Below are 15,739 nucleotides of genomic sequence, written 5' to 3' on the forward strand. Positions count from 1 at the left end.
AGAAAAATGCTACTGGAAAAACACAAACAGACCAAAAACTACACATCTTCCATAAATTAGTGGCCCGGCCTTCCGTTAATATGACTGTCAGTGTCATGTCTATTTCTCTACAAAATGTGCTCTCTCCATTCACTTACCCTGAGGTTCCTTTGCTGCTCATCCCACCTTTCTCTGTCTGTCTCTTGCTCCTTCTTCAACCTCTCAAAAGACTACAGTGAAAAGCACGTGAAGAAACTCAGTAGATGACAGAATCATAAAAGATCTATTTATTCAGGGCCACTTGAGATATGTTATGTGAATTAGGTCACACACATTGTGAGATGAAATCATTCTAGTTGTAGTTAGGGGTCAAGTCGTTCCCTATTTAGTTGTAGCCATGCTCTCTGGAGTGATTACACAATCATGGATAATCAGCTTCGAACACTCCACCCAGAAGGTCTCAACTTAGAATCACTGGAAATAATCAGGTTATGATGAGGGAACTAGAGATATAGTACTCGTCGTAACCAGCACTAACATTTGTAATCACAACTCTCTGAAGTGGTGGTCATGTTGTGAATGAAATGTAGTGTCTTGGACCTCAAAAAGACAGGTTAAACCTGAGCCATGTTGACACAACATAATGAAGGATGTACTAGAGACTCCTCTTTAGTCTATCAGCAGCACTACATACCTTGTTCAGTAGGTCCTTGTCCTGTGTGACCCTCTTCAGCTCCCCCTCCAACATCAACTGCTGTTGTGCTGCCAGGCGTTTGCTGTTCTCTAGCTGTTTGTTCAGCTCTTGGGCCTTCTCCAAGTTGTGCTTGACCATCGACAGCTCGCTGGACAGGTCTTCACTCACCTGTGGGGGGCACAAATGGTTTTTAGAGTTTTATTTATTGATTTTCTATCTAACAAGTGACAGCCTTTTTCAGTCTAGGGAATTCATTACCGAGAGTGTAGTGAGTTCAACAATAATGCCATTTTGGATGCTTTAATATGTATGTTGCAGATGTAATGATTGTAATTGATGGCATTGCTACCCCTACAAGCGGTGAGGCTATGGGACCGGTTAGGTGAGGTTAGGTGAGGTGAGGTGAGGTGAGATGTAATCGTACACAGTTTGACTATGGCTATGTGTAAAACACAGGCTATGTCAGAACCACAAAAATGTACAGTATTGTAGAGTTTGTAAGGATTCAAGTCCCCTACAAAAAAAATCAAAGCCCAAAGTGAAACAAAGACATAAATTATATTCATGACATATAAATCATAAGCCAACAGCTCTAGATGTTACCTTTTTGACAGCATTGAGCTCCTGTTCTACCCGGAGTTTCTCCTGGTTGTTCTTGTCTGCAGACAGCTTGGCCTGTGCCAGGTCCACGTGTAGCTCTGTACACTGTTCTTCTACCGCATGTTTGGCCTAAGTGAAACATCAATTAACATGATATTACATTCCTTCAGTAAAGGAAAACAAAGAATTAACAGTGAGATAAAAGACTCAAAGATTGGACCAATAAACTTTCTTGCAGTCAAAACTACCCTAAAATCATTCTGGAGGCCAGTAAAACTTCTAAGAGGTTTAAGAGGTCTATGTGCTTGTGTCAATAGATAGATTATCTAGTAAGTGACCACCAAAATATGGCCACACTGGCCAGGTGGCCCTTATGTAGAGGTGCCTACTTGTACAGGTTTGAGTGTATCTTTCTGTGCATTCTGTACCACATTTATTGTCTTAGAAAGTTGAAACATTATTTTTCCAATAAGGATGTAGAACTAGATGATGCAAACATCTAATACTAGTCTTGTTGAATTTACAAAACTAAAAGGTACACAAATTGAGACATAGTCAAATCCCATTTGATCTCGAACCTTCTGAAGCTGTTCCTTGTCCACCGTCATCTTCTGCACCTTCTGATGAAGGTCAATCTTCTCCTGAAACAGTCTGTCCTTCTCTGCCGTCACGCTGGCTAGTTTGGACTTTGCATCGGCCAACACGTCCTCTAGTCTGGTCGTCCGGGTAAACAAGCTGTCTCTCTCCTAGAGGTGGGATAAATACCATCATAATATCTTATGTGTTATGTTGACAATAAGAATATTCTAGATTCATCCATTCCCCTGTGCCTGAGTCCAGACCTTTGCAATGCTAGTTATATGTTCCAAAAATTCAATTCTCAAAATGTATTGTGTATCATGTTATGATGGTATTCATATTTTACGTGATATAAATCCTGACATGTTTGCAATGGTTCTATTTTCACATTTTTGCAGGGACCTCTTACTGAAAAATACTGTGAGCTTTGTCTTTTCAACTATAGAAAAATCTGTTTCCAAGAAGATAAAATGTCACATATACCTCCTTTCCCCTCCTGCCATGGAGTTAAGTCCCATAAAAATAGATTAATTCATAGTATATGTATTTGTTGACTTGAGATGCCTTTAAGGAGCGATAATTCCTCAGTCAAATTCTTACCTGCTTGACCCTGCTGAACTCATCTCCGATGTTGGACCAGTCATCCTTCAGGTGTGCGTATGACGTGGTGACTTCTGCCAGCTTCTGGGTAACCTCGCTGTTCTGTGTGATCAAGGCTTGCTGTTTCTGTAGGAAAAGTTCAGGCATGGAATCTTATATCGTGGAAAGGGTATCAAAATCTATTTAAGATGACTGGATGCCACTACAGCCAGTGAGGCGATTGGACCGGTGAGGTGAGGTGAGGATGCCACTACTGATAGCCAGTTACAAGCTACAGGACAAAGATGAATACCCAAATACTGTCAATACAATAACATTTAAGTCAGCAAGTCTGCAGTGCTTAACATACTAGTAATCATGGCCAAATTGATTTACTTTAAATGCATTGTTTTGTGAAGGAGTCACTGCAATAGCCTTAGACATGCCCAAGGCTGACAGCGCATGGTTGGAGAGAGAATGGAGGAGAGAAACGAAGGAGATATGGAGGAGAGAAACGAAGAAGGCGGAAGTGTGAAATCGAAAACAACATTGTCGGTCTATCTTCTGTTAACAGAATTATAGATCTGCATCAAAATACAAGTATGAAGTATAATAACAGTGGGAAAGTTTTCAGACCTCCCTAAGACTGTTCGCCTCCTGCTGTGAGACTTGTTTCTCTGCCTCCAGCTTGTCCGCCCGCAGCTTGGCCAGCTGGAGAGACTCTTTCAGAGCAGTCATCTCCCGACCCATGGTGTCTTTGGTCTGGGGAGAAAACATGTTACAGCCGTGAGAAACGTGGTGTCTTTGGTCTGGGGGAGAAAATACATTAACTATGTTACAGCCATGAGAAACATGGAAACACAGACTCAAGGGTGGGTCCAAGAAATTCTGATGAGGCACTGGTGGACTAAAGCAAACAAGGCTGGACTCCATGGTAACTTTTCATTCTTTAAACATCTTCAACACAAACGAGAATCCCTTATTAATTCTACCTACATTATCGGAAAATATTTCTTTCCCTCACATGTTGTTTAGACTTATAAACAGGATTAGAGATTACTATAATCATCCCTGCTCCCAAACCTTCTGAAAGTTGTTGTTTTCCTGCTCCATCATGTTGAGTGCAGTACTGGTCTGGTCCACTAGGGCCTGTCTCTGCCTGTACTCTGCCTGTAAGGTGCTGTAGGAGGCCTGTAAGCCATGCAGTTCAGCATCCAGCTGACCAATTCTGTAAAATAGGAACAAGGAACAAGTTGCTGTGCTGAGAAGCAAATGTCTGGTGTGTATCACTGCATGACTTCCATTTCATTAAAGAATGGCTAATGGTAATAGGAATTAAAGGTTTTATGAAAAAATTGCTGTACTATTGCCATTATGAAAAATGATCATTGGTAACAAATGGTTTATTCAAAGAACAAGAAGAAAAGCCATGCAATTGATAAAGAAGGGTGCTGAAGATATATCTTATATAATATTATACTGTTCAGTTTGTTGCAGTCAGTAATATTCTATGTCCTCTCTATATAAGGATAAAATTATGTTTACCATTCACGATTAATTTTCGACAACCTATCAGTGAGAAATGCACTACTATATTGCAGTCATCTGATGAGACTTCTAAGGCCTCTGTTGAGCAACTAAATTTGGATTTATGTAACCCTTCAAATATGATAATAGACAACAATTGAAAATAGTTAAAGAATCCATAAACTCTGTTGGGCGATCTGTCAAATTTTCGTCACTCCTTGAGGGCTAACATGTCAATGGGGTGTAAGTACAGTAAACACAGTTCCCCACCCACCTGTCATGAAGCTCATCCCTCCTCTGGATGCCTTCAATCTGTGTCGCCTCCAGCTCAGCCTTATCCTTCTCCAGCGTGTTCACTCGGAACTCCAGTTGCTGTAGCAAAGTGTACAAAGTTATAAAAGTTTATGACAAGTCAGAAAGAAAGTAAAATTGTCCGTCGATCCCTAAGTCAACTTTGATATAATGCATTCAGTTTTGTTATCCTTTGAGCACAATTTTTCAATTTTCTTACGTCTACTAAAGAAAAATTCATGAAATCTACAAAATTTCAATCACAATCTTTTAAATACATTTTATAAAAAGAGCATTCACAGAAGCGGCAGCAGAGTTCTGTAACCAATAACTTGTACCGTGCGGTAATAGCAGATGTAGCATGAGTCATACATGCTTTAGTTACCTGTTGGTGAGACTTCATGTTAGCTACGGTCATCTTGCTCTCGCTTAGCTTCCCCTCAGCCTCGGTTAGCCTCTCCGTCTGCAGCTGCAGAGTCTCCTGCGCCTCCCGCAGTTTGTCCACCAGGTTGAGCCTCCTGGACTCGCTCTCCTGCAGACTGTCCTGTAGTACCTTCTCCGGCGACATCCCGCTTGGCGTGGCGTAGAAGGAAGAGTCTTGGGACTGCTGTCTGCTTGGAGAGGGACTTCTGAACAGGGAGTCCTGGGGCCTGTGTAGAGACTCGTGGGACTGTGCCCTGTAGATGGAGTTCTGAGGTCTGTTTTTGCTGTAGGAGTGAGGTTTGGACCAGGACGGACTTCTGTGGACGGGACGGCCCAGCTCCTCTTTCCTTCGGTCGTATGTTTCACCGAGAAGGGACAAAGCTCTGGCGATGACGGGGGACTTTGTCTTCAGAGAAGACATGGACAGGCTGTGGCTGCAAAGGTTTCACAAAGTAATGTTACTTCCAACAGCTAGGGGAATGAAAAATCTTAATAATTCATTTTCCTGAAGTGAAATTCAACATTATGAAAGAAAACTACACTTTATCTAACCAACACTTGCTTGAGGCACCTCCTTCAACGTGGGACCACCTGCCACCACTGTTCTACGTCCCTTTCAAAAGATGAATGCTATCCCTTACAACATGTCCGGGTTGAGTTTACACATGAATTTTTTCTTAATAATTTTTAACCATATCAGTTGTACCTTATTCCACTGTCGGAGTCGTGTGTGGGAGAGTGGGGGCGGGACCCCTCGCTGCCGTTTCCTCGCGGACCCGCCAGGTCCAGGGACGTCTGGATGGCATCAGCCAGCTCCTGGTTCCGAGACTGCTGTAGAAGGGTCTGGAACCAATAATCAATAAACAGACCATGAAACATGTTCAGCAAACTTCGCATCTATCGGTAATGAAAAGAATACCTCTATCTCTATCTAAATATTCAGGTAAAACCTTTTTCGAAAAAACTTCCAGTCTAGTTGTCAACATATACAAGTTAGGCATTGAATGAGTGGAACTTCCTAAAACAGTACACTCATAACCAGTACAATCAGAGGAAGGCTTTGTTGTTGTACTAGTTTGCATGTGGGTTCAACATTGGTGGCTGACAAGCTATCAGACCACTCAGCTCTATTTGCACTGTTTGAAGTGGCCACACAGGGAGTGTACGGATAAAGGTGACTTGTCCGACAGTGTACAATATAGTCATAACTTGCCAGGGAGACCGAACAACCAATGCTATGATCAAAAACTAAATGAACTTTCTTTGAACTCAATGTTAGGAACTTGTCAGTTGCTGTGAAATGACTTAAGTTGACTTTTTGAGCATCATAGAGGCACTCTAATGTTCTGACTGTTTTCAAGTCAGATCCTTTATACCTTACCGGTAGTAATAAAACTACAAAATGCCTCGGGGTTGGACAAGTCCACTAGCCCTATTGTCCCAGGCAAGTGAAAATACCAATCGGGCAAGTAAGATTTTTTGTTAAGTGATATTTTGATACATATGTACTTGATACTTTTTACAAGCATTGTTCAACTCAGAAAAATAGAGCCAATAGTAAAAGAATTTCATTACTGAAAGTGAAAATATAAAGAAAAAATTGTTTTAAATTATCTAAAAGATTTCAGGCAAGTGAAATGTTACTTCGGGCTAGTAATTTGTTTATGTACTTGCCCGATAGGACAAGTGAATTTTAGAAAACTTGTCCAACCCTGTTGCCTACCTAACCTCTTTCCCTCTAGTATACAATTGTATCAAATATCCTCTGCTTAAAATCACAACCTTATCCTACCTACCTTACTTTGTATATATTGCAGCTGGTTGTAACGTCAACCTCAGATAAAATGCAGCAACCTTTGTGAACCAAATATTTTGTAAGCTGTTGTTATCAGTAATAATAGTAAATTCTTCACACTGCCTCCCATATTACTGACTACTTTGAATTAATGAGTATCAATTTTTAAGTGACTGTGTAAGTGGCCTTAAGGTCAGTAGCCCATGACTTTCCCAAAACATTGAGATCAAATTGAGTGGTAAATTATTGTGCAGTCAAAGAATTAAACAAACGTAAAGATCCTACTGGTACCATACTCTTCATCCTTTGCTATCTTCCTTTCTCGCTATTTCAACAATTTTAATGGTTGACACTGTTATCTACAGGTGTTCATTAGCCTGGCATAAATGAGTACTAATGACATCATTATCTGTTTCTTCTGTTCACACATAACAAGGAAACTAAGAACACCTGTAGGTTAACTTAACCATTGCACAATTGTCAGGAGCTGGTTCTGGTATCCAATCCTATCTAACGCTAGTTCTCTTTAACAATGACTTCTCTGCAGTATAGCCTGGTCCTGTCCCCATTTAATGCTTCGGGTCCTCTACTCTTTTGGGAGACTAATATTTCTCAGAAGTATTATGATGGGCATCAAACTCCCGAAAGCCTCTTCAAACCCTATTACCATGCTGTTATACTGTTACCGTAATCGTGTATCTCGGAGCCTCTCAGAACTGACCCCGCCAATATTCTAGGTGAATATTCAAATGCCAATTGTATACAGATGTATACTTTAGTACAGAAAATAGTGATAGAAATCAAAGCCCCAGACTGTACCTTCGTATATATAGAGTTACCATTTTTGCAAGAAAGTAATGTGGACAGCATTACTTGAATTACAAGCACCCATAATGCATTGCGATAGCAAAGACATTCCGGCTTGACACAAACATCTGATCTAACAATTTGCGGTACTTCCCCAGTACATTCTTTTTCTCCCTTCAACCAAGGAGTTTCAACTTGATTCTTTGAGAGTTGGACAGGTGTCATTTCCTGGTACATGCATCTGCCCTAATCTCTTAAAACAAAATATAAACTAGAAGCAAGATGATTGTGATCTGGCGATGAACGCAAATAGCTTCAAACTAACTATAACGTTAACTTGAATATCCCCTTTTCTCACGGCTTTGTGTCCAATCAATATGTCTACGGTTTCAGACCTTATTTCAGACAATGCCTTTTGTGTTGCAGCTTCACAATTCTTTTCAATTGTAACATCATCAAACAGGTCATGATCAAGCTTACCAAACAGATAGTTCCTCGAGTTCAGTGCACAACATTCAAGCCAAAGACTCTCGTCTGCTCGGGTCGGTTAAAGAAATGAATACATTGCAGTTTTGTCAACAAGAAACCATAATGGTCAGCCAGGCATTCCTCGCTTCGGCACCTTTTGAAGTGGTTATTTTAGATCCCACCTTCAAAAAGGACTCTGTTGGGGTTTGGGGGATTTTCTTTCTTCCTCTAAAGAATATCTTGAGCCTTACTTCTGATCAGCACTGAATTTCACAACATAACTTACATGAATGACATTTTCAACTGGATCTGTCACATTGAAATAGTCAGCATAATGTTCCAAAACAGACTACAACAGCACAAGACTGTGCGAGATATTTTGAAACTGCCTTCAGACCCTTGCCACTTTAGAAGAGGCAACGAAGTCCTGGTATTGAATGTCTCTTGAGAACAATAACAAACAATGGAGAAGCCAGAGGAGTTCTGTATCATCCTGGTCAAAACATGATCCTAATGAATTGAAGAAGGTGCTTGAGGGCTGAAGGATGGATATTTCCTTCACAGCGACGACATACAATATCTCTTGATTATTATCATTTCAAGCACAAAAATAACTGGGTCAAAGTCCTTGATGGTCTGCCGTTTTTTTCACAACTGTATCAGTGACAACAACGCCAGGTAATCCAATCACAAATCTTGTTATTTTTGTGATTGACCTCGGATTTAAGGCATGAATGCACCGACTGCTTCTCTTTCTGTGCAGCTAATTGGAGAGTGAATGTGTCAATTTGAGTGGCATTGTGACACTGTTAGTTTTGGTGTCCTTGGTAACGTGTCTTTGACGGAAATTGAATAGATGTCTTGTCAGTGGACAACAATTTTCTCACAGAGGAGGGTCTGCATGCTCTTTTCCTTAGCTTAAGGCAGACTATTTTTTATCTGTAGGGAAAGCTGACTTGGTCATGTAATTTGTAGCAAGGTGACCAAATTTGCCATCATTGCCTTCCTTGGTTTTAGCACAGTACAATTTTTTAAATTCAGCATAAACCACTGTCAGGACCCCATGTTAAACTCTCTTTGATAACTCTGGCTGATCAGAAGTTAAAGTCTTTCAAGAGCCAGTTCCTCTTATAATGTGCCTCGACCACGTTAATCAGCCTCATTACTCATAATGGGTACCTACTGGCTGGCAAAATACACCTGGTGATTATTATTATTATTATTATTATTATAATAAAAGATCATGGGCTAACGGTTTTAGTACACTTTTTCCCTCCCCATCAATGCCAATGCCCAGGTGGTTGTGTTCTCCTTACTTTATGTATTGGTAATCTGATTAACAGCAACTTGTCTGTCTAGCCTGGTCTAGCCATGTGACTCATTTGAAAGTGAGCCTCTAATGCTAAATGTCTACTTGAATATCCTAAAAACAACTTCTGTTATAGTCAGCTAAGACAATGGTCACCACCCTTCAGTACATCAATCCAAGTTTGCAGGTGTGTGGCGGCTACAGCTTATTATGCTTCTGATACCACTTCAGATCAAAGGCCGACCGTACTGATACATGGCACACATACCGCCAGGGCTCCTTCAGGTCCCTTAGGGATGAAAAGCCGGGTGATAATCGTGTCTCTTCAGGTGTAAGTCAGCCGTCACAGGTGAGCTGCATACCTGAGGGGCTTGTTTCACCTGGACACAAAGGTGCGTCGCCCCCGCGTCCTTCCCCGGCTATTGTCCACACGCAGTGTTTGGGGAGGATTAGGATGTCAAACAGGTCAGGGGACTAAGTGTCTGGAATAATCAGATATCCCCCTAGTTTAACCCTGATACTGGCAGGTATCTGGCAATGATCTGAGGTCACATTCCTCTGATTCCAATGATGCTGTATTACTTCCTGTTCTACTGTGTCAATTACAGATATCAAAAATTCTTTTGCAATAACCAAATGATACTGTTGAGGTAGAGGGCAATGATCTGGATGGTACGAGGTCACACTTCTCTGATTCAAATACTTCTGTATTACTTCCTGTTCTACTTTCTAATTCTTCTACAATAGCAAAATGAGTTGAGCAACACACAGACATATGTACCAGGTTAAAGGAGCATTACCTTACTGTTGGAAAACAATAAAGGCATTTGATGAACAAGATTAATGACAAGGCTTAAAGTTAATGAGACTTTCCGCATCAGACATCCCCAGAGTTAACCCTGATACTGGCAAGTGGAGGGCAGTGATCTGGGGTCACATTTCTCTGATTCCAATGGTGCCCTATTGCTTCCTGTTCTACTGTGTCAATTATGGATAAAATTCTTTTGCAATATCAAACCAAATGATACTGTCAAGTGGAGGGCAATGATCTGGATAGAACGAGGTCACATTTCTCTGATTCAAATAGTTCTGTATTACTTCCTGTTCTACTTTCTAATTCTTCTACACTACCAAAATGAGTTGAGCAACACACAATTATATGTACCAGGTTAAATGAGCATTACCTTACTGTTGGAAAACAATAAAGGCATTTGATGGACAAGATTAATGACAAGGCTTAAAGTTAATGAGTTAACCCTGATACTAGCAGGTGGAGGGCAGTGATCTGAGGTCACATTTCTCTGATTCCAATGGTGCCGTATTACTTCCTGTTTTATTGTGTCAATTACAGACAAAGTTCTTTTACAATAACCAAACGAGTTGAGATCGCCTATCAGCAATACACAATCACACGCACCAGTTTAAGAGAACATTACCTTAAAGTTGTGGGACAATAAAGGCATTCGATGAACAAGATTAATGACGAGGCTTAAAGTTAATTACACTTTTCGGAGTTCCAACCTGCAAGCCTGGAGTAAAGCCTTGTTTAGTTGTTAGCTTTAGCCTGCTCCCAACGGTCACTAACCGACCAGCCACAAAACTGCCTTCCCGAGTTTGAAAAAGGCCAGAATTGACACTTGTGATTATCTTCAAATAGCCGACAACACCTACTAAACGTGCTTGAAAACAGACGCCAGACTGATTACAGCTTTGCAACATAATTTAGCCCAGCTACCCTGTAATCACCATGCAGCAAACGCCCCGCTCTAACAGCTTAATGAAGATTTATTACACCTGTCGTCCATACCTGCCACAAAGTCAAACAAATATCCACTGGGCTACATTATTAATCAGATCCCAAGCTAATTTTGATATGAAGAATAAACAATTACATAACAGTGATATACAATCATGTCACCATTGTTGTTGGAAGCTTCCAAGGTTGATATGACTCATGTGTACCATATTACCACTATTGTATGTTACAAAATCCATTCATTCTAAACAGTTGATCACTTGTACCTTGCTAGTCAACATCAAAGCTTCTGTGTCACCACAGTAGTACTGTATAGCAGTTTGTTCTTCAACAAGTGACCTGTATAACTCGCACCTGGTTTACCACTTCCTTCCAAATGAGTAAGCATCCATGGAAAGTTTTTGTTGTGAAGCTTAACACCTAAGCCAACATAATGATACCACTTGCACAACGGGTACTTAATGACAATCCATACAAATGTCTTCCCATTCCACCTCTTCTACGTGTAGGAGGTCGCAACGACCTTTCAAGAAAAGGTCATAATATTGTTATTTAGGTGCTCTTGGCTATTTTTTAATTTTATTTCTATTTCTATGGTGACTCTAGAAGGGTGAAGTACATGTACCATGTATGTAACACAGTGTCATCTGTGTATGAAGAGGGTGCAGATTATGTTCCCATCTCCAACATACCAACAGGCATCTCATGCATTTCATCCACTGATTATCTCTACTTTCATCATTTCTCCTTTTTTTTCCAACCCTGCTTACACGTAATAAGCACTGCTGGAATAGAAGAGCTGACAAACCTAATTTTGTAAATTGACAACTTGCACTTCTTTCTTTCTACACACTGCCAAAAAACAAAAAAAACGGTGTTGCTGTTAACAGGTGGTTGTTTTACCTTGTGGGTCCTCCACAACCTAATAATTGACACTAAATAGTCCCATTTACATTCCTAAGAGAAGATAGCGTATTATCTAGGTCACCACATGCCATTATGTTCTGAACTGGCATCCCAAACTTTAGAAGAACAATCTTTTTGTCCAGTTGAAACAAGAACTTAAACATTTACCTGTATCACAGCACTGGCAGAAATTCAAACCTCTTTGTTCTTGTCTGCTTAGACTGCCAAAACTCCACGAGCCTGATATATAGATCCATATACACATCGGACACAGCCCTGTTATGTCTGGAGCAGATAACTTCTTGAGCTGTATGTTTAGACATCACAAGAAATAGTCTTGTCTATACAGTAGTTGATAGTCCTGGCAGCAGTTCAGGAAAAAAAATACCCAGGCCAAAAAATTTTACTGAGAGATTCTGTTTTGGGCCTAAATCAATCTGTCTAGACATGTAGCATTACTAAATATATATATATACAGCGCTTTGGCAATACATTTTACTGTGTTGACACACCATTTGACATGGATATTTACTGATAAGACATCCTTCATTAGGCAAGACTACCCCCTGCCTTAACACAGACAATACAAGACTGAAGCAAAAGATTAGTCCTGACAGATAATCATCTCGGTAGATAGCTCCAAGGCAAGTACAGTTACCCCCATGGGAGAACCAATAGGCCAGTGTTCAATCATATCTATGAATGCCTTTGGGTCAAACAGTAACAGTCGCACATCTTCTTCTTTCGTACTGCCAAGCCTCTAATTCTAGAGATTAACGGCAGATAGCGCGATACATCGGTATCCTACTTTCTGTATCTGTATAGTTATTGTCCGTACAACTATCCATTGTACATCTGCTTATTATAAAGCACCCATCTACACAAAATAGAGGATAATCTATGGTAACAGACTGGGGTACTTTGTTTCCTACTTTTCTCCCAGAACTAGAAATAGAAATGTTGTCCAACAGAGGAAACGTTCTTGTTATATGACCCATGCAGAAGCAAAATAACACTTAAGACAAGTATACAGCTCTGTGTACATTTAAGATGAACTTGGAGTGAGTGTCGACATCGCATGTGATGGACAGGTGACTAACACCTTTGGAAAACAAGGGCACATTGTTCAGTGCTTTCTCCGTTCACATTGCAGTTTGTACTAATTGAGCATTGAACTTTGCCCCAATGCTTTCACTTATATATCCTGGACTTGCTGTTTGCATAATTGTTATGTTCACTCTCCACGCACTGGGTTCAAAAACTACGTATACTGTTTGTTGGAGCTTTCCCCCTAAAAGGTGGCTACATGCTATCTTTGTAATTGTACCAAATGTGTTCTAAGTGCAATGACTGCGCTGAATGCCGCAACTTAAGTTCTTACATGCCATAAGAAGCAGACAATGCTTGCTAAATAGCTACTACTAGTAGAAATGTGAAGCAGTGTGCCTTTTAGACGGTAAGTCCAGAAGGATTGCACTGCGTGTCAAATGCTGGGCACCAAGGTTCTTATCCTTCCTAAGAAGTTTGCCTTCCTTTGGTGTGGCTTGTTTTTTTGCACCACTTAATCATGCTTAGCTCCAGGCCCAGGCTCATACCCCACCCAAAGCAAACACTTGTACTTGAGCTTGGATCCCACATACTTAGGTCCTCACTACTGTCGAGAGAAAACCTTTGGCCAGAAATGTGACTTTTTATCTGGGACAAGCAGCTGTAACAGACAAGGGGTAGTGGAATGCAAACAGTTCCAAAGGAATTTAAGAGAATTACTCGACCCTGAGATTGTTACCTAGGCAGTGGCAGAACTGTTCCAAGCAATAATGTGGCCTTCCTAACTGAATGCTTCAGATCTGTTAAAAAGGGGGAGGCTTGTGGACATTTCTTAAAAATTCATTAAAATGGCTTTGCAATATAAAAATGGCACATTACTTATTAATAAATGTGTGAGATATCTCAAAAACAAATCATTTAAGTTCCTAATAAAGTCTCAAAGTCTCCATAGACCTGAGATGCCAGGAATAAGAACCTAGCAAAAGCCCAATGTTTGTGTTTTCACTCATTGATGATGATTATGATCATCCCCATTAATTATTAAAGTTAAAGCAACTGCACAACATTTTTCACAGAGAATCAAGACTAAGATAAAATTTTTACTGTTCAGGAAGTTGACAAAACAAAAATACAGCAAAAACATGAGGATTAGTAACTGTTTTATGATATCAAAAAGCTTGTTTAACCACATACCTTTCCTGCTCTCTGTCTCAGATGCTATATAAAGTTATTTCAACATTATAAACCAGTGTCAGACCAAATCAAGCTGCATACAGATCATCTCAGGCATGGATTTTGTTCTCCTATCAACTAAGGTTCTATAAAGACGGTCAAACAAAAACCACTGCTGAAGGTAAGAAACTAAATAGACTATAAATAAGTCCTGGTGACATCAACATAAAAAAGTCTGGGTACTTTGTATGCACAGGTGACAATACCAGCCACCAGGAATATAAAAAAAAATGTCTAGGGGCTTTTGTCATTTTAAAGTTCAATCAAAGAGTAATTTTAGTAATATCATCTGCAAGAAATGTGTCACAACCAATGCACTACAGCTTTATCTCAATATGGAAAATTTTGGGTTTCACTTCTATTTGTGATTGTAAAACTATGAACAGTCATCATATTGATGTTCATTTTCATATTATGCGCCATAATGCTATACACATTGGCTTTACAATGTCAAGAAAGGTTTGGCTATACATGTATCATATATCAAACTTATATTAAAGCCAATATCAAAGAGTTGATAACCAAGATTCCATGTACATCTTGTCCTTTCAAGACTTGACAGATAAAACTTCTAAAACAATCTGTCTTTACCACTGTAAAATACTGCAATTGCCCTCCTTTTCCCTGCCTCAACAGTATCACATTCAAACTGTTGGTATTGCAATAAAAATCTTGCTTTCCCTCCTTACTAGTTTGGGAACCAGTCTCAGTTGGCCCAGGGTTGACAACATGTGTGATTGATAGTTCAGCCATTAAAATACCTGCGTGTGCAGGTACAGAGTTACCAGGGCACATGCACCTAGAGGGTGCAGGCAGTCAGGCAAGGAACCTAAACAAACAGTTGCTAGGTTACCAGGAGATCAATTTAATTTACCAAGCAGGCTTTCCTCGATTGAACAAGGTTTACCTTTGTAGCACACATGGTATAAGGATAGCATTACTAGTACTATCTTGCAGAGGTTTTGAGCAAGCCTCTTTCTTGTATGTTGTGCAAAAACGAGGAAGGAGGGCCAAGCACCCTAATGTTAAATATGTAGAACAGAAAGGAGGAAAATCTCTTAACATACAAAAGTGTTACAGAACAAAGCATACTAATCTTATAAAAAGACTTGATGGTTCAAACACAGCATGTTGCATTCCTAGTGGAATCATATACTCCAATGTTAACTATATGCTGCACAGGGGAGGTTTGCCTTACTATATAAATATATATGCATGCCTTTGTGTATAGCCTTAGGCAAAGTGTCTGCATGGACATCATTTTTTAACTCATCAATGTCCATCTCAGAACAGGCACCTTACTGTAAAATATCCGACTGTTTGTTGCCAAACACTCACCTGACATGCTGACGCTGTTATGGAATGTTAGGACGCCAGGCCTCCAGTATACTAGTAACAAATTATTTCAACAAGGCTGGCCCTGACTGACTGCTTATAGTAACAACTGTCGGATCTATCTTAGCATAAGTAGGATCAGTTAGGAATGTTGACACACAGGAGGGCACTGACCTTACGTTTAAGCACCTATGATTTCTTCTTGACACACTCTTCTTTGTTTCTTCAATCTTGACACTCTCCTCAACAAACCTGAATTCTAGCTACATCATAGCTTTGGCTGCAACCCAACCTGACTGTGGCAACTAGATTCAAGGCTACTGACCCCAACAGAATTGGGCAGATTATCTCTCCCTTAAACTCAAACAACAAACAGCTTATCCTTACTTTTCTCACTTGCAATAGAAGTAA

At 40.2% G+C, this 15,739-nt stretch overlaps 1 protein-coding gene across 2 annotated transcripts in view; it reads right to left on the minus strand.

Annotated features, from left to right (window-relative positions):
- Window positions 1–15,739, minus strand: part of LOC118409457 (myosin-11-like) — a 38,443-nt gene that overhangs the window by 19,227 nt on the left and 3,477 nt on the right. For both annotated transcript variants that reach the window (XM_035810491.1, XM_035810492.1), the window contains exons 2-11: window positions 5,379–5,515; window positions 4,635–5,106; window positions 4,233–4,330; window positions 3,515–3,659; window positions 3,068–3,193; window positions 2,453–2,578; window positions 1,852–2,019; window positions 1,277–1,402; window positions 674–841; window positions 138–209 (exon numbers count right to left, since the gene is read on the minus strand). In XM_035810491.1, the coding sequence (XP_035666384.1) occupies window positions 138–209; window positions 674–841; window positions 1,277–1,402; window positions 1,852–2,019; window positions 2,453–2,578; window positions 3,068–3,193; window positions 3,515–3,659; window positions 4,233–4,330; window positions 4,635–5,106; window positions 5,379–5,515 (1,638 nt within the window). The remainder of the gene's footprint in view (window positions 1–137; window positions 210–673; window positions 842–1,276; window positions 1,403–1,851; window positions 2,020–2,452; window positions 2,579–3,067; window positions 3,194–3,514; window positions 3,660–4,232; window positions 4,331–4,634; window positions 5,107–5,378; window positions 5,516–15,739) is intronic.

This window comes from Branchiostoma floridae, chromosome 2 (genome assembly GCF_000003815.2).
Source record: "Branchiostoma floridae strain S238N-H82 chromosome 2, Bfl_VNyyK, whole genome shotgun sequence".
NCBI lineage: Eukaryota > Metazoa > Chordata > Leptocardii > Amphioxiformes > Branchiostomatidae > Branchiostoma > Branchiostoma floridae.